Below are 25,343 nucleotides of genomic sequence, written 5' to 3' on the forward strand. Positions count from 1 at the left end.
ATTTTCCTGTCCCCTAGATAAGCTTTGTGGTCAGTCTGTTTCATCCTTGATGGTAGATAGCTATGCATGTTAGATAACCGATGATTTGCAGATTCACATTCTGTCCGGATATACCTTGTGTCTTCCATTTTGCAACATTCAGTTTGTTTAGGCATTTGAGCTGAGGTAGTGGTAAGGCAGTATATTCAAGTGACCATCCGAATTGAGTTCACTTGTGGGAAGAGAGGGCTGCAGAGCCAAGCCCCCAGTTGCTTCATCAAGGCATAAAGTCCTAGCCTACCAGGACAGGGACTCTTTAACTACAAAACAAGTTTTCAGATACAACTGAGTTTATTCTTCAATCTGTTTTACAAAATTGTAAGAAACTAGGCAACTGCTCCTTATATTGAGGAACTAGCTTCTGCTGGCATTTTTAGTCAATGAAGGAGGAGAGGAGACATCAACAGTCAAAGTATTCTTGATTTGATGAGTGAGAAAAATTATATAATGCTGTTTTACTTATTACAAGATGTTGGCAGTAACTATTCAACATGCAGAATGGAATGACTGAGTCATTGTTTTCTGTAGCGAGGCAAAGTTTAAATTTTTATGCAGAAGACGGCATATGCAGATTGCATCTCTGTAAAAATTGAAATAAATATTTGATTTATGTAGTACCAAAAGAGAACATGTTATTCTACATATCTGAAAAACAAAGATGGTTGTGGAAAGATTATTTCCTTATGCATACATGAGTTCATAGCTTTTAGAATGAGAGAGAGAAAAGTGAACAAAGGTGTCTTGCTATGGCTTTATTTGTAGGGTTTTGAAACTGGTTTTACAGTGTTAGATGTTTTTCCTGTGTTGGACACAACTGTATCCAATTGTAAGGTCAAAGATTTCATTGCTGTATGCCTTGTTGATTATCTGTACACACACAGATAACTGTGCATGAAGTGAGAAGATAAGCTCAGTATATTTTTGTTTTCTACTAAAGTAGTTCTTTTTTTTAGGTGGGTATTTTGCATACAAATGATTAATTTCTGTTGATGTTTGTTTTGATGTTCTTTATTAGTGTAAATTTTCGTACCTGCAAAGATAAGTCAGAGCAACTCTAATGCCTCGAATTTCAGCTTCAATCTGTCACTACTTTTCTCCTGAGCCTTCCAAACACAGTTATATTTTGAATCTGGTGATCTGAATGAATGCTTCCCTGTAGAGTGCTACTGTTTGAGTGTTTAATTTAACAGGATAGCTCAGTGATTTCTAAGTATAATCTGTATAAGCTCTTCTGCAAACCTTTTCTGTTTTCTGTTCCTGTCCTCCTAGAAGTAAATTGCTCCACACATGTGGTTTCTCTCCCATTCTCCTTCCCTAGTTACTCTAGGACTTTGGAAGTTATTACCAATGAAATAGCAATTTTCAGCCTGGTTGGAGAGCTGGTAATGCACATGTGCTACTTGAATGTGGAAAAAGCGGTGTCCTCATCTGGCATTTTAAGTAACTAATTAAAATATTTTGTGGAGTTTAGAGTTAATACATTCTGAATACAGTTTTGTGAACTTTCTTGACTTCAGTATATTAGTAAATTCTCATTGCTACAAATGGGATTATGATGTTTAACACTTGATTTTATTAAAACTTTGTGAGAAAGTTTTCTGTGGTTGTATGAAAAAGCAGATTCTCAAACAGAGGAAAAACTAACCTGTTTAACGTTTGAATCCTCTTTTTCTTATTGGAACAGTATCGCTGACATCATTGAGCACTATAGAAAAGAACAGATTGTTGAAGGATATTACCTTAAAGATCCTGTTCCAATGCAGGTAAGATTTCTTCTCTGAGCATTTGTGGTTGAAGACACAGACCTAATCATCATCAAATCAATTTAGGAATGAATTACCGCAGAGATGCCAACGGTAGTTAAACAGCATCATCTCCAATTTTAATGTTTTCATCTTGTTTCTTTTGTTTTATCCTCAAATGCATTCAGTTACCAAGGGTTGGCTTATAGTCAAACAGTAAATGTGGTAAGCTCCGTCTGTCCTCTGGGGGTGTTCCTCGTCTGCTGTGTGCCCCTAGCTTTGGTCTCATGCACAACCATGCTGTGCCTTAGTTCCATTTTAGGAGGAACCAGTCTGCCCTCCTGTCTTCTCTGTCTGCGCTTTTTCTGCTGCCAGAGGAAACCTGTATGCACAGAAAAGCTTCAGGGCTGATCGCAGGGCTTGTTCTGGAGTGCTCTTCCTTCATAGCAGAAGCTCATCCTATGAGACCACCAGTAATAAGCACACCACATCATCCACCTTTGCATAAACTTATAGCATATATAAACATAAAGCATTCATGTATATTTGATTCCCCCTCTGTTCCCAAACTTTATTGTTTCAATGGTTAGAAATTTGCCCTTAATTTCCTCCTTAAGTGTTACGGTCAATTCATACTCCTTTGTGAGATCTGTGGTGTTAATACAAGAACATTTCTTGTATTCTCCCTTCGTCAGCTCACTGAGCTAAGCATACCAAAGCTGATTCTGTCCCTTTGTAATGTTCTCAAGCTGCCACCAACTTTCATGTGAGCTTGCCTTTCTTGAATGTGGTGGACCAGGTCAGAGGGAATTACCCATGCCATGGTACTTTACACTTTCTCTCTGGAAAATACTTGACAGAAATATCCTAGAATAGGTGTCATTTTCTGTGGTGGGTTGACCCTGGTGAGCAGCAAAGGACCCACATCTTTGGTTGCTCATCCCATCTCCTGCAGGATGGGGACAAGAGCAAAAAAACCCTCCTGGGTTGAAATAAGAACAGTTTAATAAGCAAAGGAAAGAGTAATGGAGGTGATGCAAAAGCAGTCACTCACTACCTCCCACAAGCAGGCTGATGCCCAGCCAGTCTTTGAGCAGTGGTCACCTAGGAAGGCACCCTTCCCCACCCAGTTTTATTGGTGATAATGATGGTTACGTGATGTGGCAGGGAATATCCCTTTGATCAGTTGGTGTCAGCTGTCCCAGCTGTGTCTGCTGCCAGCATCTTGTCCACCCAAGCCATCTTGCAGAGGAGGGGGCAGAGGGGGAAGCGGAGAAGGTCTTGAGGCTGTGCAAGCACTGATCAGCAAGAGCAAAACCACTGGTGTGTTACCAAGGCTGTTTTAGTCACAAAACCAAAACACAGTACTACAGGGGTATTGTCATAGCCACATTACACCGTAGCTCAGTCCTGCGAATGAATGAGCTGTTCAAGTTTCTCATTTTCTGTTCTCTGTAAGTGTCAACAGGTGTAACTTATGTTGTACTGGTAGACTTATACCTTGTTACTCTGATCTTTCCTGTACTGCTAATTGTGTTGTGTCATCAGTGCTTCCCAGTTGTTTGCTGCTGTTAACTCGTGCTCTGTAATGTGGTCGGGTCAAAAAGCAAATATGAATCCTGAAACTGCACCTTGAAAATCTTCACTATAACTTTCCTTTTGCTCCATCATTCCTCTTGAATTATGGCAGTAATTGTCTTCATTTTTGGTTTTTGCAATGCACTTACAGTTCCTGTAGTAGTAATCTTCTCTGCATTGACTAATTTTCCATGTGAGACTACTTCAGATTCTTTTAAATTATTCACGTATATTTGTAAGTATCTTTGCTTAAAGATTTAGTGGTCAGTGGTGCAATTTTTGTTCAGCTTTGTGTTACTTCCTTTCCACATACTACCATGCTCTATGTTTTTGAGGGAAAAGAAATTCAGAAGCCTTGAATAATTTTAGGGTCAGTCTGATTGACTTCCTGGGTCTAATACAAAATCTACTATACAATAATTGTCATTGGAGCTGTTGTTTTGGGCACTGTCCCTCGCATAGCTATGTTATGGAGATTATCTTGAACTCGTAAACATCTGGGTGTTGCTTCCATTGTAGATCCTGTAATTCCTGTTAGTTTTACTGAAGTATTTTTCATCTTGCTTTTTTCATGATGTTCAAAATCATAATTCTTGTAGATACATGGGCAGCAAAAAAATATTTAGTGTGAGCCAGTTCATATGTCGCTTTTCATCTCTGTTCTCATTGTTCGACAGTCTTGCTTTTCATATTTTCTTACGGCTAAAGAACTTTTGCTGATCAGCTTACTCGGTAAGGTCAAACTTGGCTTGGTTTTTGGCCATGCTCATTTGTTTTTTGCATTTCCAGTTCCTACAATTTTGTGTGAATTTATCCTTTTTCTCTTTCCTGTTTCTGGTTTCTTCTCTGGTTTTGAGTTCTACTCAGGACATGTGAGTTCTAATGAGATTAATGAGGGACTGTGCAACTTTGACTGAGTCAGTGTTAATTGTGATCTGCACTGTTCTTGTTGCTTCAGAGCTTATCCATGATTACTTATCCCAAAAGCTTTGGTAGAAGACAGTTAGAAGCTAGATCTGTAAAGACTTGCATAAATTTAACAGAAATCACGTTGAAAGATGCTGCTTTTTATTTAATATGAAAAAGACACAATGTTACTTTGTAGAAGTTGATCTGTATTGAAATCTTTTTTCTGCTATCATAATTCTGGAAATAGGAAAATAGTTACATTACATTTTAATATTATATGAAAAATTATGTTGCTTTATTAACATGCATGAGAGAACAAGAGTAGTGACTTGGTGGCAATCAATATGATGATCATAGATGCAGCTTCATAGTGTGTAATTTTTAATGGCAATTTCTGAGCTTAAAATATGTTTTTCTTATTTATTTACCAGCACCAAGAACAAGTGCTTAATGATACAGTGGATGGAAAGGAAATCTACAATACAATTCGTCGGAAAACAAAGGATGCTTTTTATAAAAATATTGTCAAAAAAGGTTATCTTCTGAAAAAAAGTGAGTTATGTTTACTTTTATGACATCTTTTTAAAAATAATAATAAATCGCATCATAGAATATGTGATGTTGGAAGGGATCCATAAGGCTCCTTGGGTCCAACTTGTGCTCCTTGCAGGACTAACTAAACCATATGACAAAGCGTGTCATCCAGCAGCTCCTTAAACTCTGACAGGGTTGGTGCTGTGACCACCTCCCTGGGGAGACTCTTCCAGTGGCCAGCCGCCTTTCCTTAACACCCAGCCTGAACTTCCTCTAACGCAGCTTCATTCCGTTTCCTCCTGTCCTGTTGCTGGTCACCAGGGAGAGATCATCAGTAGTTTCTGCCCCACTGCCCACCTTGAGGAAGGTGTAGATTTTGATGAGGTCATCCCTCAGCCTTCTCCAAGCTGAACATGCATACTTAGCAAGTTTAGTATAGTAATAGTACTAGAAAGGACAAAATTGAAGGATCTAAAAAGTGTGTGAAGAGTATGAAAGATGTCTTTCCTTAAGTAGTAGATGTATAGAACAACATAATATGTAAAATTACATGCAGTGTGAAAATGTTGATTGGCAGTTGTTCTGAAAAAAATCAGAGTATGGCCCAAAACTAGGCAACCTTGTCAAAGGTAGCATTCAACCTCATTAAATGAAGTATGTGTTTGTAAAAAGTGTTTCTATTTAATATGGAACTCACTAAATTCTAGCTGAACAGAGTAGTTTAGAGAGAACTAGAATAATAAATCCGCATTCACTGACTGCTTGACTCATCTCAATATAACCCTAAGGAATTGTCATTGAATAAGTCTTCGAAGTTCTGAGGAAGGAGAAAAACTTACAGTAATAAAATTTCTGCAAATGACAGAGACCATACTAGAAGCATAAGATACAGATAGTAATCTGGATAGTGACCAAAAGAGAGAAGGAAGATTTGATTTTTACATATAGCCAAATACAAAAGAGACATTAAAAAAACCTAAACCACCCAAAACTGTAGACCCTCTGAGCAGAACAGGGCAAGTATCTCTTCTATTGAGAAGTCAGATTCTGAGAGAAGGTGTAGAGTGAGGAATCAAATGAGAATGAATTGAAAACCTTTAGCTAGAAGAGACAATGAGATACTTTAAATGTGCAGGCTGGAGTACTGAGTAGGTGCAGAGAGGTGCACGTAGCTGCATATGGGAAAAATGCAGTAAAATGACTCTTCCGTCTAGGAGTCAGAGTGTAAGAAGTGGATGTTAACATTTGTCTCTTCAAAACAGTGCTCATTTATTGAGGCCCATGGTGGATTTAAGATTATCAAAGTACAAAATTAAGGCTGAAAGCTTTTTCTAAATGCATTAATTAGTTGCAGAAAGTTCCTAATCCATTGTAGTTCAGAGAACATTTTCTCTGGAACAAGTGGAACCACTTAGATTCTTAGACATGGTTGTGTTTGGGGCATGGCTGTGGTTGAAGTTTGCATATAACTTAATCCCATTTCTGTTCTTCAGCCATGCTGTTTTAAGATACTGTATGCAATCTGTTAAACATTGGTCAGAGTTTAGGATTAACTTTCTTATCTCAAGAATCTAATTTTTACTTAAAATCGTAATAAATGGGATCCACAGCATCGTTATTTGCAAACTGTCTAGATACAATCTTAAAACTGTCAGGAACTCACCGTCCAGGCAGCTCATATGCACTTGCTTAGTCCTGTTGAAATCTGTGAAAATGTTTAGAGAACGGTTTGCAACTCTACCTGTATCTGTGAAGAGGGTCTGATTTTAGCCACATGTTGCATAAAATTGAGTGTGTGTACTGATATTATAACGTAGGTGTGATTACTTGTACATTGTACTTCTGTTTGCAATTTCACAAAAACTTGACTGCCCTCTTTTGTTTTCTTCATTTACAAAATTTACACTTTCTTTTAAACAGTATTGTAACTTTTTGCTTGACTCTTCTACAGGTAAAGGAAAGAGATGGAAAAACTTGTACTTTATATTAGAGGGAAACGATGCCCAGCTTATTTATTTTGAAAGTGAAAAACGAGCCACAAAACCCAAAGGACTAATAGACCTTAGTGTGTGTTCTGTCTACGGAGTACATGACAGTTTGTTTGGCAGGTAGGACACTGGCTTTTAATTCTCATACGTGCAGCAGGAGAGTTGGCTGCTGGTTTGAGACATGTGCAAGACACCGGCAATATGTCACTAGTGAATGCCTGGCTTGCATTGTGGCTCTTGGTTCATACCAAGAGTCTGTAGTTGGTGTGAATCGCAAGAAGCATATTTAGACAGATGTAGCTGATGAATAGTAATCTGTTTAGCCATGGCAACTCGATTGCTAGCAACTGTACATAACTTGCAGTCAGAAATTTTAGACTGTAGTATCAAAGTTTTATTGTGAAATAGGAACCGATGATGGTTTCAGCTTTTTTGCATTGTCATTCTTGAGTATTCAGTGCATTAATTGTTCCATCTTTCATTTTACAGGTATTAGAGATTATGAACTGAGGGGCTTAATCCTTTTGAACCAAGGATTGGCAAGATAAAGAATTTTGTCAATTCCAAAAGATGTGCTTTCTTTTGTTAGGGATTTGAAAAATAACTTGGTTAGATGGAGTCTGTAAATGCTTTTCTGTTTAAGAACAAGTACCTTTGTTAGATGAGACCAACTTAGTAGTAAACTAGTTCATATGAGTTAACATCCTCAGAAATTGGTTTTGCACAGTTGCTGTATTCAGAGAATTTTCACATCAAATCTCATTTACTGTAATAATTTTGGTGTTCAAAATATGCCAGCTGGAAGGGATGCAGTTATCAGCAAATTATTTGAGAATCAGAAGTCTTTCAGATATTACTGGTAATTAACATGAAAAGAGTTTACATGTTTGTTCATTGGTAGTTAAAAAAAAACAACCTCCACTGTCCTGTATTGTAATGTCTTATAGAAGAAATAAGTACACATACTCCTGCAAGTGTTAGTGAATTGAAGTTCCAGTTATCTCATGGATCTTAATATTTATTAAAAAATTACAGATAGTCCACTTTTTATGAAAAAAATTCAAGACAAATGCTTAACATTACTGGCATTTCTTAAGCTGCAAAGATGGATGCTTTTGTTTGATCTGTGGGATTCTTTTAATAATTTTGAAATAATCAGTTACACTAATAGAATGAGGAGCATAGATAGAGTACTGGAACAGCAATGAAAAAAATTACTGGAATATTCCTTATGTAAGCTGGCAATTATGCAGGAAGCTTTAGCGTATATTGTAAACAAGGAACATTTTGATTAACAGCAACTAGAAACAGCTTTTAAATGCACTGTGCTGTGAGTTAGTGTAGTTGGACAGTAAGTGGGTACTAAAGGTGGGTAGGAGGACTTGCGTGGTTGCACAGCTTCGGAAGCTGTTACTGAAGAACTGTAGCTGAGACAGTTCCTCCTGCATTTTAATTAGCTGGTAAAAACTGCCTTTCTCAGAAGTACAGTGAAGTCTGTAGCTTTGCATGGTTCTTTGGTGGCAATGATTTAATTAGCCCCAGACCTGGCTACTTCCTGCTTTCCCCCACCCTTCTGCAGCACGGCCACAGAGTGCCGTGTCAGCATTTCTCCAGGCAGTGAAATAGATGGGGGAACTGAAGACTGAAACTCCTTTGCAAATGAAGTACGATCTTTCACATGGTGCTGGTTTTGGGACAGCGAAACTTCCTTGAGCACAGTGTTGGAAAGTCATGAGTAAAGTGTGCACTTTAAATAGCTTGTAATTTAACAAAGCAAAATATTATTTTTTTTGTTGACTTCTTGGCAAATGAGTGAAGGTACACAAAATGGCAAAGACACAATAATTGTATTTAAGGCTCTAGAAGTTTGTGTCACATACATTCAGTGATTACTATGTGATCCAGTACACATTTTATTAGTCGCAAGAGCCATGGGAAATGTTCAGATAGGGGATTCCTTATGTTAATATCGTTTCCTGAAAGAACAAATCCTTAATGTATGATTAATTGCTTGGGAACTAATGCTGAACCTCTGCTGCTTCTAAAGTCTCTAGGACTGGTCCTCATTGACAAGTCTGCCGTTACCAGATAGCTCTTTTGCCATGACTGTAAGTCAGCATACATGCCTGTTCAGGTACAGACCATTCTAAAAGTTTATCATTATTCTGAAATGAACTAGCTGGAGCGAAGTGTGGTTTTCTTCAAATGATGTAATACATTCAACCCAAAATGCAGTTTTGAAGGACCTGAGAAATCTAGTTGGAGTTCTTCCTCTTTCCGTGTCTGACGATGCTACATGTATACAAACAAAAATTGATGCAATGTTTAATGCTCGTGAAAGACAAACAGCAGAAATGCAAGTCCAGTGTAAACTTTGTTTTGGCACAGATCAATGAGTGAAGGTGTCCGTTAATATTACAAAGATTAATTAAACTGACGTTTTCTGTTTTGTTTATTTTTAAGGCCAAACTGTTTTCAGATAGTAGTTCAGCACTTTAGTGAAGAGCATTACATCTTTTACTTTGCAGGCGAAACTCCAGAACAAGCACAGGTGAGAGCTTTTGTTGGTAAATATAATGTAAGAAGTAGTTTCTTGTCTTGTGATGTTTAATGATACTACCCTTCTGAAACGGGAAGCAAGTGTGTCACAAATAGTGGCTATCTCTACATTAGTAGGTGTTATAATGAAGTAGTAGCAGATCTCTAAGGGGAACGCAGATCCTGTGTTAACTGCACTTGGATGTTCTTTGGACGAGTTCCAGGCAGGTCCCATGGACTGAACGTCTATTATTTTCCATTATATGTTTCTGGAGAACTTTTTTTTTTTTTGACCTAGTTCAATTCAGAAGAATAATTTACTCGCCAGGACTTTTCCATGTTATAAACCAGAGCATGGTAAGTGGGAGTTTTCCTTTAAAGGCATATTCCTGGTATGAACGAAGATGCTGATGCACGTGTGTGTGCCCAGTGACCAAAATGTATTGAACTGCCTTTTGCAGTTATTTGTACTGTCCATAAATTTGTGGTTGTTCATAGTCTTGCGCTCTGATCGTACATGAAAAGTAAGGTTTTCTCTTTTTAGTTGGTACCCTTTAGTTACTAGATCTCTAGTGGTTATGTTTGCTGATTGAGAATGGTAGGAGAGGAGCCTAAACTCTGAAATTCATTCACTGGCAGGAGAGCATATCATATAAAAAATGTCCTTATTTATTAAGTTTACAGCTCTGGAAGTCCACAGCTCTGAGATATACCAGTTGTATCAGAAGTTTTGCATTTGATTTCATTTGAATGGAATTAAAGCTGTTTAGAGCACTCATAACAGACTGCTATTCACCAGAGCATGAAGGCTGTATAAATTTGGTATTCTGTTTGTGCTGTATGTAAAGGAAACCACAGATTTTCCTGTTAAATTAATACAGATTTATTAGAGTTGCTGAGATGATATCAGAGTGATGTAGTAGCATTTGTCACACAACTTTTAATGTACCGCCTTTGAGAAGCAGTGTGCTGAATAGTAATTGAGAATTATATGTTAATTTCCACATTTACTACTTCCTGTACATTAATTTTTGTCACATCTGCAATGTCTTTTGTGTTCTACAAATTAAAAGAATTAAGAGTGTGTAGAAGACAATATCCTGGCTTGTTCCCTGAACATTTGGTATAATCTGCTTTTGGTTTTGATCTGCTTAACAGGCGTTCACTGTGTTTATACAGAATACAGGGTGATTGGTTTTGTTGGTTTTGGGGTTTTTGGGGGGGGGGGGGGGTTGAGTATGGTTTTGGCCCAGGAAAGTTTATAGATATTTCTCTTTTGAGAAAGTTCCGCTTTCTTTACTCTGTAACATTTCATAAAATAATAATTTTCTTTTTATATGAATACCCTCTTATAACGTGGTACATAAATACCAAAGCAGCGCCATCCTGCTGTTGTCTTTATGGTTTCTACCAAACAAAAGCAAATATAAAATGTAGCCTTACGTGCTTGTGTCACTGTGCTTACTGTGACACATTGCTCATTCTTGCTGCTGTAAGCTCTGGCATTTAAGGGGAAAGGTTTTCCTGCTATGAGTATAGAGGCGTATTTAGCATCCAGGAAATATTTTTGTTAGAGTGTTTAGGAGGCATTTGTTTCTTTGATAGCTACTCCTGAGAATAAGGAAACAAGCTGTTGAAACTTAGTGATGCATAGTTGAAAGCTTTTCCTTCTGTGGAAGGTTTTGAAAGCTGAAACCCGAGCTGCAAAGTAGTCTAGCTGAAAATAGCTGCAGTACCTGTTCCTGTATTTTTTAAATGTGGAGGATACTGTGAAGGGTAAGATGGAAAGAGTGTTGTGGTTTTTCTAATGACATTGTTAAACTTTATTTTGAGAATAATGACAGATCTTTGAGATACAGATATAAGAAGACTGTTGGTCAAAACCTGAATTTTGCGCTTTGCAAGAGCTACACAAAATTCAGTGGTTGGGAGACAAAAACTAGAGCATGCGGCTATAACATGTCTTACGCCTTGCAAAGGCCCTTTGCAAAGTTCCTCTGTTAGCAACTGTCTCATGCTTCAGTGACTTTTTCAGAAGTGGCCTGGAGAGTTGGCCTCTTAGCAGCATATTTGTTTTTTAAAAAAATACACACAAGGTTCTACAGTCACTTTGATGTTAGACAACCTGTTTGTTTCCTTGATAATAATGGAATCTATCCATCCACTCTGCTGTATGCATTTGTGATCAGACGAAGTGGGGAGTGTTGGATATATGCTGTATTTCTCTGTTTATGTTTTAGTTTTTGTTTGAGGTGTGCATAATATTGTGACTGTGGTGCAGAAGTACTGGAGAGAATCACCACAACAGTTTGGCTTGTAAACTGCAATTTTGTCAGAAGCAAACAAGTTTTGCTTCATTTTATATACCATTTGTAATTTCATGTAATATTACTAGACTGGAAAATTGGTAAAGGTCACACTGCATATCCATTAGTAATGCTTGTTGTTTCTAAAGGAGAAAATGATCCAGATTTGTAAATCCTTTATTAGGTTTTTGCACAGTAAAGTAAGAACTTTGCTTTAATATTGAAACTTGCATACTTTGGAATTACAGAAAACTTAAGTTTTGCCAAGGTAGAGTGAAAACTTCAGATACTCTTTTTTAGATATGTCTCTTCCACTGAAAGATGCTGTATCTGACTTTGTATTGTTACACTGTTGTGTGTCCTTCTCTCTTAGGACTGGATGAAAGCTCTGCAGATGTTTTGCAGTTTAAGAAAAACCAGTCCAGGAACATCAAATAAACGTCTACGTCAGGTGAAGCTGATATTATGGGGTTGGTGGTGCACATGGAGGAGTTTTTTGCCTACTCTTTGCAAAACGATACTGATAAATCTTAGAATTCTCCTTTCAACAGCAGTAAATCCTGCATATACTTACTCTCCGTTTTGGAGTTATGCAGTATCCTTGCAAAACCAACCAGAATGACTCACACTTTGTTGTATCATCTACATATATAAAACCCAGAATGGCTTTAGGCAATCTGCTTGCGCTTTGCGAGGTATTATTTTCTGACTGCATTTGAGTGAAGTTGTAAAGAAGTCAGCATTTGGATTGTCTTAGCTTTTTAAAACTTAGGCCATACCGGAAGCTTTAAAAATTTGACAAACTTAAATGACGTGTAAACAAAATACTCATTCAACTAATACTCATTTTCAGTAACAAATACATGCTGAACCATGCTTGTGGCTTAATTTTGCTTGGCCCGTTGAAAGTGCTGTGTTTGCCAGAATTTCCTCATAGGTAGAGGATAGGTAGTCATAAATGACTAAGTCTGTAATGATTGGAGAATAAGGGAAATACTTCAAGAATTCCTGTTCTTTTTGAATGTTAAGAACATGGTGTTTTAACAGACAGGTGAAAAGGGAATTAATTGGGATGTTTTTCAGGACACAATTGTTCCATAGCAAACATTAAAGATGTTTCGATACTTCTAAATAAATGAACTAAATTAGGTGCATTCACAAATAAAGTGGCAGGTGGAATTGGGAGCTTCAAGCTGCAAAAGCAAAGGAAAAAGTGATGATCTGAAATAATTTTTTACTTCAAAATGCAAAGAAAATGCTCATCTGCATAAAAAAATAGACTGTAATGTGTTGCACAAGGGAATTTTACTTAATCTGTTAGTAAGGTACCAAATACGCCATTGTATTTGGAATTGTTAAAAACCTTTTATTTGAGGTGCCAGTCTTAGATATCAATAAAATTTTCTGTGTGTAGAAAAGTTAGTATTTGCAAATTCTAATGCCTCAAAGATAATTTTAAAAGCTGACAAGATGCCTTAAAAACATGGGGCATTTGCTTTCAGTAATTGAGTTACTCTGTCACTAGTGCCTCTTAAAATGTTGTTGCATTACTTCTGTTCCTTGCTCTCCTTACTAGGAAATTTTAGTTTTACTCAGTGTTCATATATTAACATTAAGCCTCTGCACTGAGAATAAAAATTAATTCATTTGTGTGTTTTGTATTTCTATTTTAGCAACAAAAAGTAAATTTTGTGTTTGTTTTTTTTTTTTAGGTCAGCAGTCTTATTTTGCATGTAGAAGAAGCTCATACACTCCCAGTAAAACATTTTACTAATCCGTATTGTAACATCTACCTGAACAGTGTCCAGGTAGCAAAAACACACATCAGGGAAGGGCAGAACCCTGTGTGGTCAGAAGAGTTTGTCTTTGAGTAAGTCTTAGTCTTCTTGAGTTACTGCATTTCACTGCTAAGTTGCATTGCATTCAAGATTCTTAACACTGTGTACTATTTTGCATATGCTTTTTAAAAATACAGTATGTGTGTTTATACAGCAGCAACTTTTCAGCCAAATTGTGCATGGGCAGAATATTTTGTAGACACCTAAATATCTTTGTTAATGTGCCTTTGGCTGATGATGGGAACTCGGGATTGATATGATTTTAGAATAAGCTTAAATGCCAGACAAATATAGTATTAACTGAGGCTTTCTGTCTTTTCTCCTAGTGATCTTTCATCTGATATTAATAGATTTGAGATAAGTCTTAGTAACAAAACAAAGAAAAGTAAAGATCCAGATATATGTAAGTATTTTTCTGTAAAAGGTACTTGTATGTTGCAGCAGTGGATACTTTGTGTGGTTTTCATTACTCTTGTCAAACCTTATCACAAGAGAATTAAGTCTGGGTTTGTGCTCACCGTAATGCTGTGTTTGTGTGTTTTGGGTGTCTGGTACTGGTTTTCCATTAATGTTTTTACAATGAGAACCTGCATATTTATTACTGATAAATTGCACAGTAATCCAGTCTTTTGTATCTGATGGCTTTTTTAGCTCTGCTCTAGAATAGCCATTGTATTCTACTATGACTGTGCTTACCAAAAAACAGGAGGAAAGAGAAGCTGTCATTATTAGTCTGCTCTATAAAATACTAAGTTTCACAGAGTTTTAAGTCTGATTGCATGGAATTGCTGTTCAGGTTTTTTGTTGCTTTGAGTGAGAAAGATGAAAGGTGTAGTACTTTAATTATTTAAAGGAAATAATTAAAAAATAAATCTTGGGAGGTCTTTGGACAAAATTTGCCTTGTTTTCTTTCTGGTTTATCTCATCTTTCTGTTTTCCTTGTACCACTCTTGGGCTTTAACTTGAAGTTACCTCAGTATCACCTTGAATGGGAAAGGATCCATAGTTTCTTCTGCCTTTTACAGAAGTTCTTAAGAATTTGTTTTCCTCGTGTTACCCAGACAGCTGCTTCTTCAACTGTGGTTTTGTTTCTGTTCCAGCAAATGAACAAGAAGCTGGTAAAATCTATCAGCTTTCTAGAAAAGAAAGGGTTTGAAGAATATAGCTTTTAGAAAAACTTAAAAAACTTGAAATTATTTTTTTATTACTATTTGTTAATTTAGTTCTCTTCCCACACAGTGTGTTTTTAGGTTTTTTTTCCTTATATTTAAGGCATCTTGTTTCCCACTGTTACTTGTTCTGGAGCAACTTCAGCCCTCTGCCGCCTCTTTGCTGCCTGCAGGGCAGGATACCGTCCCTGCCCCCTTCAAATTTATTCAAAGTTTTTTTTTTCTTTTCCATTGTGTTTAGAGCTGACTGTTCCAAAGCCTGTCAGAGTAGTTATAATCTATTGCAGTTGTTCTCAGTTTGCATAGATTGTGTTACTGGCCTGTTACGTTATACCTCAGTGCTAATTTCTTGATTTTCCGTATTTTTTGATCGGTAGGGAAACTTTGACCAAAGTAGAGGAATTACTACTGATTTTGAATGCGCTTGCAGGACCTAATTCAGTTTCAAGCCTGTTCCTCCTTCCTCTGACTAGAAAACTTCCTATGTAGCAGGAGCAAAACCCAATACATTCCCTCTGACAGACAAGAAGGCTCTAACTGCAGTTGTGACCATGTTCTTGCACTTTTTATTCACTTGATGTGGAAAGCTCATTATCTATCCTACACCAAAGCTCTAGTTAGTAAAAGAATCTTTAAAAGGGTAATTCTTGAATGAGGTACTTCAGTAACTTCTTTTAAAGTGTTTTTGTAGTTCCTTCCGCTCTGTCCAGCTTAAGGAGGTTGTGTTGTCTCTAGATGCATCCAGCTGATAGGAGGTGACATAAGGTTTCCTTTTCTAGGTCAGGAGCAGGACTGGCTGAGTTTCTTGATTGCAGTTAGGTACACTCTTACAGCATAAGCCAACAGTCCTTTCATTTTGCGATAAGGGTTAGACTAAGTCAAGGCAAATGAACACATGTCTCACAGCCCCAGCCCTATGAAATGTATGAAGTGCAGGGATACCTATGTGCTGCATCACCTCAATACCTTTTGAATTCTTCAGAAGAGGATTGGTTCCTTTCCTGGACATCCTCCTTTTCAGCCACAGCTGTTAAATGTGGACTGCTGTGGAGTGGGAGTCAGGTGAAGCTGGAATTACTCATCTTCCCTGTTGGGTTAAGTCAGCTTTTCTGCTTGCTTTTCCTGCTATGTAGTGCAGATTGAAGCCCAAAACTCTGTTATTGGTCTCACTGCTTTATCTCTTTCATCATAGCACTGGTTAAATACCAAAACAATATCAGCATGAAGGGTGTTTTTCCAGTATTTTAAAATATACACTGACATTTCAAGTCCTTGTCTTTGAACTTTGCCTATTATGAGTATTCCATAATCATTTTAGTATTGTTGTTTTTACGAACTATTTCCAATAGTGGAAATTACGCTAAACAGTTTACTGTCAATTCTGTTTAGATTTTTGGTTCTCCAACTATGAATTGCATAAGGTTTTATTCAAATAAATACATATAAAATGGCTTGATAAAAATAAAGCCCTGGAATGTATTAGTAGACTTCACCTGCTGCTACTGCAGACTGGGGTGCTTAGGTATGTTTAGACAGTTGAATTAGTCAGTCTTGTGGGACAATACCCCACACAATGTTGAACTGGAGTGGAAGTTGTGGTTTGGTTTTGCACCATGATAGTCGGTCAATTTCAAATTAGTTCATATTAAAAAAAGAAGCATTTTTATAATGGAGGCGGCCACCTCATACAGGCAGGTGCACATGGCAAAGTAATAGCCGATGTCGTTCCTTTCAGGCACAGTTATTTGCAGTAGTGCCAAGGCTTGGGTTTTGGAACTGATAGCTGTTATTATAGGAGGATGGGTTGTACTAACATGGCAGTGACTTGGGGCTGCAAAAGGCAGGATTTCGTATGTCCATGTATTTAACAATTTCCTTCTCAAGATTTAAAATATTTTGTATTCTTAAACAATTTGATTAGGGGTTTTTTGATGGCTCTGTTTTGTTCTGGCGGGGTTACACAAAGGCTTCATAGTAAATTCAGGTTCATCTCCGGTCTGAGAACTGGAGCAAAGCTAAGTTTGAACCATTTTTCACTTTGATTCCCATATTATAATTACTAACAGTCAAAATATAATCTTGATTATGCACAAAGTTTCCTTAGCAAATAAACCATTAAGAAACCTCTGTCTGACATTTTGTATGCTAATGTTCATCATGTAAAATACTGTGATTCTTTTTGGATCAAGGTCATTGACAAGAGAATTCTTACCTGTGTCTAGAGAGAAGCAACTATTGTTTTGATTAGTTTCTGTATGTTTATTTTTCTTTCAAAATGTGCTAGATTGCAAAATGTAAATATCCTGTATTTTTCAACTATAGTGGTCTCTTACTGAAGGTAGCTACTAATTCAGTGTAACCTGCTAAATGGAAAAAAATATTGTTCCTTTGAAGTTATTGAATATAAATTATGGTAGCAACTGTTCTGCAGTCCTTGTACTGGACTGTACAAGGAAAAATTAAATCATCAGTTTATTCTTGATTCTAAATTTCATTCATCAGTTCTCTCTCTAAGATAAAGGTGCCTTACATGTGCAAGCAAAATAAGCAAAACACATTGCTTAGTTGTGGGTACAGGAGCTTTAATGCTGGGGAGAAATATCCTGGGAAGGTCAATTGATTACCTGGTCTGAAGACATATTCCCATCCACACTGATGACAAGTAGCAGGTGGTAATGAGTTGTTATTCACACTACATGACTAATTTGAATGTGTTAGCTTATAGCAGTTTATCAACCCCAAAGAATATGAAATAGGCAACAGAAATGTCCTGAAGTGAGCATTATAAATGTGATGCTTTTCTATTCCAGTATCAAATGATATTCTGCTCTGTGTCGCAACACTGGGGCAATGGGAAGTCTACTGGAACTGTTGACAGTTTATGCAAAGCAGTATGCTGTATGTGCATATTTGCAGAAATGTGGAGAAAACTACCAAAAACACCAAAAAACCAAACCCAAACCCCTTGCTTTTGCTGTGTTAGGGGTGTTTTTTAATATGAGGAACTTAAAAGCAGATGTCACTGAGAGGCATGGAAGGAGTGTGTGTGTTTGAAAGATCCCGACTGGCAGAGTAAATGTGAAACTGCAACCATGGACCCCTCTTGGAGCACGGTGGATGCTTCACAGCCACAGTGTTGTGTCTGCAAGTGCCTGGGCCCTTTCTGTGTGAAATAACTCTGTTCAGGAGTGTGTCCACCTGCTGCAGATGGGCCTGTGCTCCCACTGCTGCAGCTTGCTGCACAGCTGCTGGGCCAGGCTTCAGCTGCAGCCCGGGTTGCTGCTTGACAATTTCAAGGTGCCCACACCACTGAAAGGTGAATTAATGATCTGGCCATCCTTGAGTTGACTTTCATCATTATCTAGGCAGCAAGTTGCTTGGAAATACATTTTTACATAATGTGTATAAACTGTTACAGCCTTAACCTGGAAGTCAGCATAAAATAAATACATCTGGCAGTATAGCAACACTGTAATAATAAATATTAAGAAGTAACAAAGTGGGCAAGGAGCAGGCCTGATGGTGCTATCAGCCCAAGGCTGGAAAGAAGACAGTGAATTCTGAACACTTAATCTGTTTCTAGTCTCTGACTGCTACATGGATTTGCAGAGGAGCACTTTTTTACTCACTGCTTGGGTGTTACAAAGAAAACTGTGTCAATATCCATGTGGCATTTTTGCATGTGTATATATGCGTTCTTTACAGAATGCTTTATATTTCTTCAGTTTACGGAGTTTGTTAAACCATTGAACAGATCATCTGTCAATACATTGATAGCAAAACCCTTGGTTATTCTTATTAATACTCTTTCGCTGAAACGAGATGACGTGCCAAAAATAATGCTTTTTATTCAATAGTAGCACCGTTTTTCTGGAGATAACATACTTGAACAATGCTCTTTTTTTTCCTTAAGTGTTTATGCGTTGCCAATTAAGCCGATTACAAAAAGGACATGCAACAGATGAGTGGTTTCAGCTCAGTTCCCATGTACCATTAAAGGGTATTGAGCCAGGATCTTTGCGTGTTCGAGCACGATATTCTATGGAGAAGATCATGCCAGAAGAGGAGTACAATGAGTTTAAAGAGGTATGACGTTGTTTAACTTGCCTTGATATATCTGTTAAAACTAGTTTTGTTGGTTGTTTGAGGTAGATCTCAGTAACACTGGTTGACATGGTTAAGCAATATTTATAATTATGTCCACATATCACTACAGATGTATGATAGCAGTTTTTCCAGAGCTTTTATGTGTTAGGAGAAGCTTCTGAATATTTCAAAATTCTGTTTCTTTCAGCTTATACTTCAGAAAGAACTTCATGTGGTCTATGCCTTATCACATGTTTGTGGACAGGATAGAACACTGCTGGCTGGTATTTTATTGAAGATTTTTCTTCATGAGAAGCTTGAGTCCTTGTTGTTACGAACACTAAATGACAGGGAGATAAGCATGGAAGGTACTGCGCTAAAATACACTAAAGTTTACTGGAGCTCTGGGCAGGTGGGGGGGAAGGGGCTCCAGCACCATCTTTGGTTTTGTCCTCCTTTAGGTACAACATATATCAAAGTGTAAATACAGCACATTTTTCTTCACTTTTTGTTGTCTCCTTTTCTCAGCTTTTCAATTTACTGTCTGGTTTTTTTTCAGATGAAGCTACTACTTTGTTTCGTGCCACCACTTTAGCAAGTACACTTATGGAGCAGTATATGAAAGCCACAGCAACAAGTTTTGTTCACCATGCACTGAAAGACTCTATATTAAAAATAATGGAGAGCAAGCAGTCCTGTGAGGTGATAACCTTGAACTATGTTTTTAAACATTTTGGTTTGTTGACACAATTACCTGCTGGTTGGTATGTTTTATGTTTGCCTGAAATAATTGCTTCAGAGGTATTTATTAATCTCTCGGAACTAAAATGAATTTATGTAAGAAATACAGGAACTGAATTGATTGAAGGGTTTTTTATTGTTATTTTGGCTTTGAACAATGTTAATATTAGATCTTCTAAAGTTTTTTATTTAAAGTTTCTTTAAATTATCTATTTATTGTTCAGCAATTGTAGGCTGTGCTTTAGGAGTTACTGCATGTCCTAGCCTAAGTAAGTAAACTCTAGTGGCTGGGGTTTTTTACTGTTTTTTTTTTTACTAGCTTTTTTACCAGTAAATTCTAGTAAACTCAAGATACCATAGAGGTCAATGTCTGAACTTCAGTTTGAATTTAAAAATTCCTGATATTAAACGATTGCTATTGATCCTGAAACTGTTTCTAAAATTACCCTCCTAACTTCTTTCTTTCATTTTAACTGCGCAAAGTATAGGGAGTCCTCAGAAATTTGGATTGAGAGAGACAAAAAGGTCATGCAGATGGGATAGTGGTAAATATCTGAGCTGTTAAAAGCCAAGCCTGTTAGAACTTAAAACAGTTGCTTCTTCACTTTTCCTCACTTGCCATTGAAACAGGCTTGTGAGTTGTAGAATATACTTGTACAGCAGCACAATATTTAATGTACTCTGCTGTGTAGTATTATGAATTTATATATGTAGTTCTAGTTAGGAAGAGAAGCCTAATGTTTTTCTCTTTTTGTTGTAGTTAAATCCCTCAAAGTTAGAAAAAAATGAAGATGTAAACACTAATTTGGCGCATCTACTCAGTATACTTTCAGAATTGGTGGAGAAAATATTCATGGCTGCAGAGATACTGCCTCCGTAAGTTTGCACTTCTCTGTTCAGACTTGTATTTGAAAACTCCTATTTGTATGAATTACCTGTCGCTTTAAAATGATGTTCTTATTGGTTCATCTTCGGCTAATCAGTTATAATTTAGGGTATTACGGTTGCTGTATGCATACAGAGGAATATAGATGGGAAAAAACCCCCACTTTTTAGGAATTAATAGTGCTTTTTGCAAAAGTCTCTGGCTAGCCCACGTGCCTTTCTTTGAAGAAGTTACTAGACCCAAGAGCTCAGGGAAAGAAGAATAATAAAAATAACCAAGCTTATCTTTCCGCAAAAGGGTAGAAGGCAGTATTAGTTAGCAGGCAATTTTATATGTTTCAGTTCGTTACAAATTCTTTCCAGTCCTCCTTCTCTGAGAAAGGGGTGGAATTATTAACAGCATATTAAAAATACAGGAGGGTAGGAGTAGAATGACACTGTGCTATGATTGCTTCTGTCTGCTAGGAAAATGTAGCAGTTATATTTTTTCCCCCTTTTTTTAATTGCTATAACAACTTACTTTCATAGCTCAGATTTGAAACCATCTAATAAAAAACGGATAGTACTAACAGATTTTTTTCACTGTATCATTGGTTTTTTTAATTATAAAATAACCTCAATTTTGAGATGGCAGAGTACACAAATGTTTTTTGTGTTAGTGCTGGTAAGGTTAGCTTTAAAAGTCGCACTCCTTTTAAATATATGATGCAGCTCTCAACGTTTTTTGAAATGCACCATAATTCTCCCATTTTTTAACGGGAGAGGACTGTTGGTGGGTTGCTTAACTTTTAAACACCTAACCCTCATATATGGAAAGAATAGTTATTTTTCTCCTCTTAACTAAACAGTAAATAATAAAATCAAACCATCAAAATTGCCTTTTTTTAAAAAAAGGAAATACTACTTAAAGAGCTATAAAACACTTAATGCACATCTGAATAATCACTACATTGCATATAGAATTGTGTATTAGTGAATGTTTCCTTGCCACATATAAATTTACTTTTTAATAGAAGTTTAGAAATTTACTTTCTTAACTCATAAATTAACTCTTAGTTAAAGCTAATTTAAAGCTTATGTCTAAATTATAAATGTAGAATTTATAATAATTCTGTATCGAGTAGGGGGTTCTTCTAAATACTTTCTGACTTTTTGATTCTGTAAGTTCAATAGAATGAGTAATTAGCCATTATTTTTGCAGGACATTGAGGTATATTTATGGGTGCCTACAGAAGTCTGTTCAAAACAAGTGGCCAGCTAATACCACCATGAGAACCAGAGTTGTTAGGTAAGTTACTTGTCGCTTTACTCTGAAAATAGTCTTTTCAAGTCTTGTTAAAGACTCACTTCAGTGTGTTTATGTTTCTTCCAGTGACAAAACTGTATAGAATTTACATAGGTTACTGGAGTATTTAAGGTATTTACAATGCTGAGGCATGATATCCCAGTTAAGGATTATGAGCCTGCTAGATTCTTCATCATGTGCTTAGAGCCTTGCCCAGAATAAGATGGTGTAGTATAGAGGTCAGTATAGCTGTACTTAATAGTTTTAACTTCGAATTTACTTGCATTTTGTCAAGTTTTACAAACTAGTTTGAAATAGCAATTTCCTTTTTCATGCTGGGAAAGCAAAACTTCTCTCAAAGCAATAGTTGCCCTTGTGGTACCTGTAGAGAGCACTGACCTCTGAAGATCATGTTCCCTGTCATACGCCAACTGGGAGGACTGTGCCTTATCCAGGGACTCTTATGTGAGTGTGTCAATTGCTGGAGAAATCTTACATGGTTTAAGATGCCCTTTAAAATGCAGACCCAACATGGTAAGGAGTCTAATGCCTCTTCATAAAGACAATTGGACTGTTAGGTTTCACTGAGGTGCTGGCTGCGTTGGGATATGTAGTTTTCTCTGCATCAGAAACTGATGGAACCAGAAACTCCTTGGTTGCCGGTGAGAAGGCATCCTGGTGACTGGTATTGGGCTGCTGGTTCTGATCATTCTGAATCAACACTGTGTTGGTTTCCAAAAACACATAATTCTGTGTTGTCCCTGTTTTGTTTCATTTCTCTGCTCCAGCCCAGTCATGTCAAAACATTTTGGAGCTCTTCTAAAAACGTTGCAGGAGGTTACTGAAACTGGCTCCTCTGAACTTGCACCAGCCACAAAAACACCAGTGAACATTCCTAAACCAACACAGTGCACAAGTTCTTCCTGTAACACTGCCCATTGCCAGTGTGGGCCAGACAAAAAATCTTTGACAAAGATGTGGCCACATGTTTCCTTTTTTTATGATGCCTGGTAGTCATGATCTCCTGGGGTTAATCTCCCACGGAGGGAGTCTTTCAGAGGAGGATTTGTCTTCGGCTTGTCTTTGTCATTGTGACACCAGAGCCTTATGTCATCCTCGGTACCATGCAGGGGCATTGCCTGCGAATGGAGGCTGTGCTTGCTGCAGAGCCCCTCTCGCTATGAGGGGCTGTACACCACAGGAAGGCTGTAGAGCTCAGCAGTGAATACCGCATCTCTGTCTGTTCCTCCCCAGCTCCAGAGAGAACTGTGTGGCTTTCCTTAGTGGACACAGCTTGCATCCAGGCTTTTCCAGAAGTCCCCACTGGATGCTGTGAATATTGGATGCCTTGTGATGTTAGTCTTCACCTGTGGCTAGTAGTGATTTCTTTCCGAAGCACAGAGCTTCACAGCCTTCAGTGATGTTTGTTATCTTTTTTTTGCAGTTTTTAATGCCCAAGAGTGATTAAATATTCAGAGGCAGATGGCAGGGTTTTAGATGCCTGATATCTTCCCTACTGTATCAGTCAGAACGTGCTGCCATTTCTCTCTGGTTGTAAAACCCCCACGGAGACAGACTCATTCTTAATTTAGGTGGCTTGACCAGGATAAGAAGCACCAGATCTTCTATATCAGCAAAGGCCATGCTAGATTAATACCTAATTGTCCTTCATCTTCGGGCGTTTTACAGGAGGAGCTGGTATATATGCCATGATTTCAAAATTGGCTACTTCCTCATACTCTTAAATTCACACCATAGAAAATATTTTAGCCTCACGTATGTCCAAGAAGTGTTGTCATACCATCCAATAATTCATGGTTATTGGAGAAGTAATAAATATCTAAACCAGTATATATTAGGTGTCTCGGACATATGAAAGGTATGTTAATCTCACTACTGTGAATGTCATTTTGGAGTAATATAGACATTACCATCACTGTGTACTTATCAACTCGTGTAAATATATATGTATTTTTTATATATATAAAACCAATAATATATATTATTAACAACACAAGAGGTAATGGCCTCTTCCTTTTGATAAGTGGTCAGGCTTTGGTATTGCTGTCACGAAAACCATTCTGCTGGTTGTATCGAAGCACTCTGAACAAAAATAAAGATGATTTAGATTACTTTAGTTGGTCCATATGTCACCTCATTGTATAGCAATTAGCTGGAATTGAGGTTAACTTGAGGTGGATGTTTCTTACTTCTGCTATTAACAGAAAGTTAGATTTTTCTCATGCTACTAAAGACTATTCTGGGTTTCTGTTGAATGAGTTCCTAGTTCTGCAGTCAAAGCAGAGTGCTTTTTCCAGCTTTCTAGATGTCAGCAGTTATGTCATGGAGGAAAGTAGCAGATCCCTTACTACTATCCTACTGCAGCGTGCTGTCATAAGGATATGGATCAGCTTAAGCTGAACTAAGCCTGTGTTGCTGCCAAAAAAGAAGTTGCCTTTCCCACCCGCTCCTTTGCTCCTTATATTGTTTGGGGGAAACAGGTGGCTACAGGATGGGTGTCTTGCAGTAGCAGGCAATGGAAAAAAAAATTTGGAAGGTCAGAGACCAGGGGCAGCTCCTTTTTGAGGCCAGTGTGGTCTGAGATTGGCTTCGGTGTGACTTTACAATTAAGTTCTTCCAAAATGGTTTCAACAGTACGCCTTAACTGGGAAATCAAGATGCCTATTCTTTCAGCTTTTATCATAGTTGAGGATCACAGAATGATATTCTGAAGTTGTTACCATACTCACAGAGTGCAGGCTGGTTGGTTCATGTCTGTCTCAAAAAGATTCCACACTAACTTGAATCCTTAAAAGACTACACAGTTTTACACCAATTCTGTAATTTTATTGAACAAAACACAATCTTCTTCTCATTTCAGTGGCTTTGTTTTTCTTCGTCTGATTTGTCCTGCTATCCTGAACCCGAGGATGTTTAATATCATCTCAGGTGACTATGTGCTTCAGATTGAATTCATACTTCATACAGTAGTAGGCCTGAAGTTACTGTAATATGTAATGTAGCAAAATAGGAAGTTTTTTTGAACGCTGTGTCCAAAGGCATGTTATCCACATCACTTGACTGACTTCTCCATAAGGCAGCCAACGTGTGCTTTTCACCCTCAAAGGCTAGGTTGTGGTTATCTCCAATGTAAAAGTCCAGAAAAACTTGCACTGTGGTATTTAGTAACAAAATTTTGAGTTGAAGGCTAGCAATGTGGAATATATTCTAGCAGTGTGAAAAATGCAAGCGTGTGGTCTTCAGATGTCACTTTGAATACAATGCAATGCCGAAGTTAAGGGCTGAAATTCAATGGTATCTCTTAAATGAACAAGACTTCTACAGAGCTTGGAATACATGTGCGCACCTAGAAAATGTGGCTTGTTTGAACATCCTGCTTAGCTTCCAGCCATTGGAGAAGGTTTGACTTCAGCTCATTAAATACAGTCAATCTCAAATAAGGAATATTAAAGATGAAGGGTGGGTGGCATTTAGAAGGGGTGGGTTGTGCAGACCTGAGATGGCAATCTTGGTTGATATATATATATATTGGCCATATATAGAAGAGTTCCCATGGGCTTGCTGAAGTGAATGTTGTCACCTCATGAAGTCCCACCCTGTTTTTTGCTGTTCTTTTGGCAGAGTGTGTCTATAGCAGTTAACTAAAACAGCAGCAGGGAACATTGCAAGAGCAGGATTGCACAG

General features: G+C 37.5%; 1 protein-coding gene across 1 annotated transcript in view; it reads left to right on the forward strand.

The window, feature by feature from the left end:
• RASA1 (RAS p21 protein activator 1) overlaps positions 1-25,343 on the forward strand; it is a 67,585-nt gene that overhangs the window by 32,975 nt on the left and 9,267 nt on the right. The window contains exons 9-21 of the mRNA XM_055790461.1: positions 1,724-1,802; positions 4,700-4,820; positions 6,754-6,910; positions 9,254-9,341; positions 12,008-12,085; positions 13,347-13,504; positions 13,799-13,875; positions 18,555-18,727; positions 18,936-19,095; positions 19,287-19,429; positions 20,229-20,344; positions 21,555-21,641; positions 24,520-24,587. Of these exons, the coding sequence (XP_055646436.1) occupies positions 1,724-1,802; positions 4,700-4,820; positions 6,754-6,910; positions 9,254-9,341; positions 12,008-12,085; positions 13,347-13,504; positions 13,799-13,875; positions 18,555-18,727; positions 18,936-19,095; positions 19,287-19,429; positions 20,229-20,344; positions 21,555-21,641; positions 24,520-24,587 (1,505 nt within the window). The remainder of the gene's footprint in view (positions 1-1,723; positions 1,803-4,699; positions 4,821-6,753; positions 6,911-9,253; positions 9,342-12,007; positions 12,086-13,346; positions 13,505-13,798; positions 13,876-18,554; positions 18,728-18,935; positions 19,096-19,286; positions 19,430-20,228; positions 20,345-21,554; positions 21,642-24,519; positions 24,588-25,343) is intronic.

Source organism: Falco peregrinus, chromosome Z, assembly GCF_023634155.1.
Source record: "Falco peregrinus isolate bFalPer1 chromosome Z, bFalPer1.pri, whole genome shotgun sequence".
Taxonomy (NCBI): Eukaryota; Metazoa; Chordata; class Aves; order Falconiformes; family Falconidae; genus Falco; species Falco peregrinus.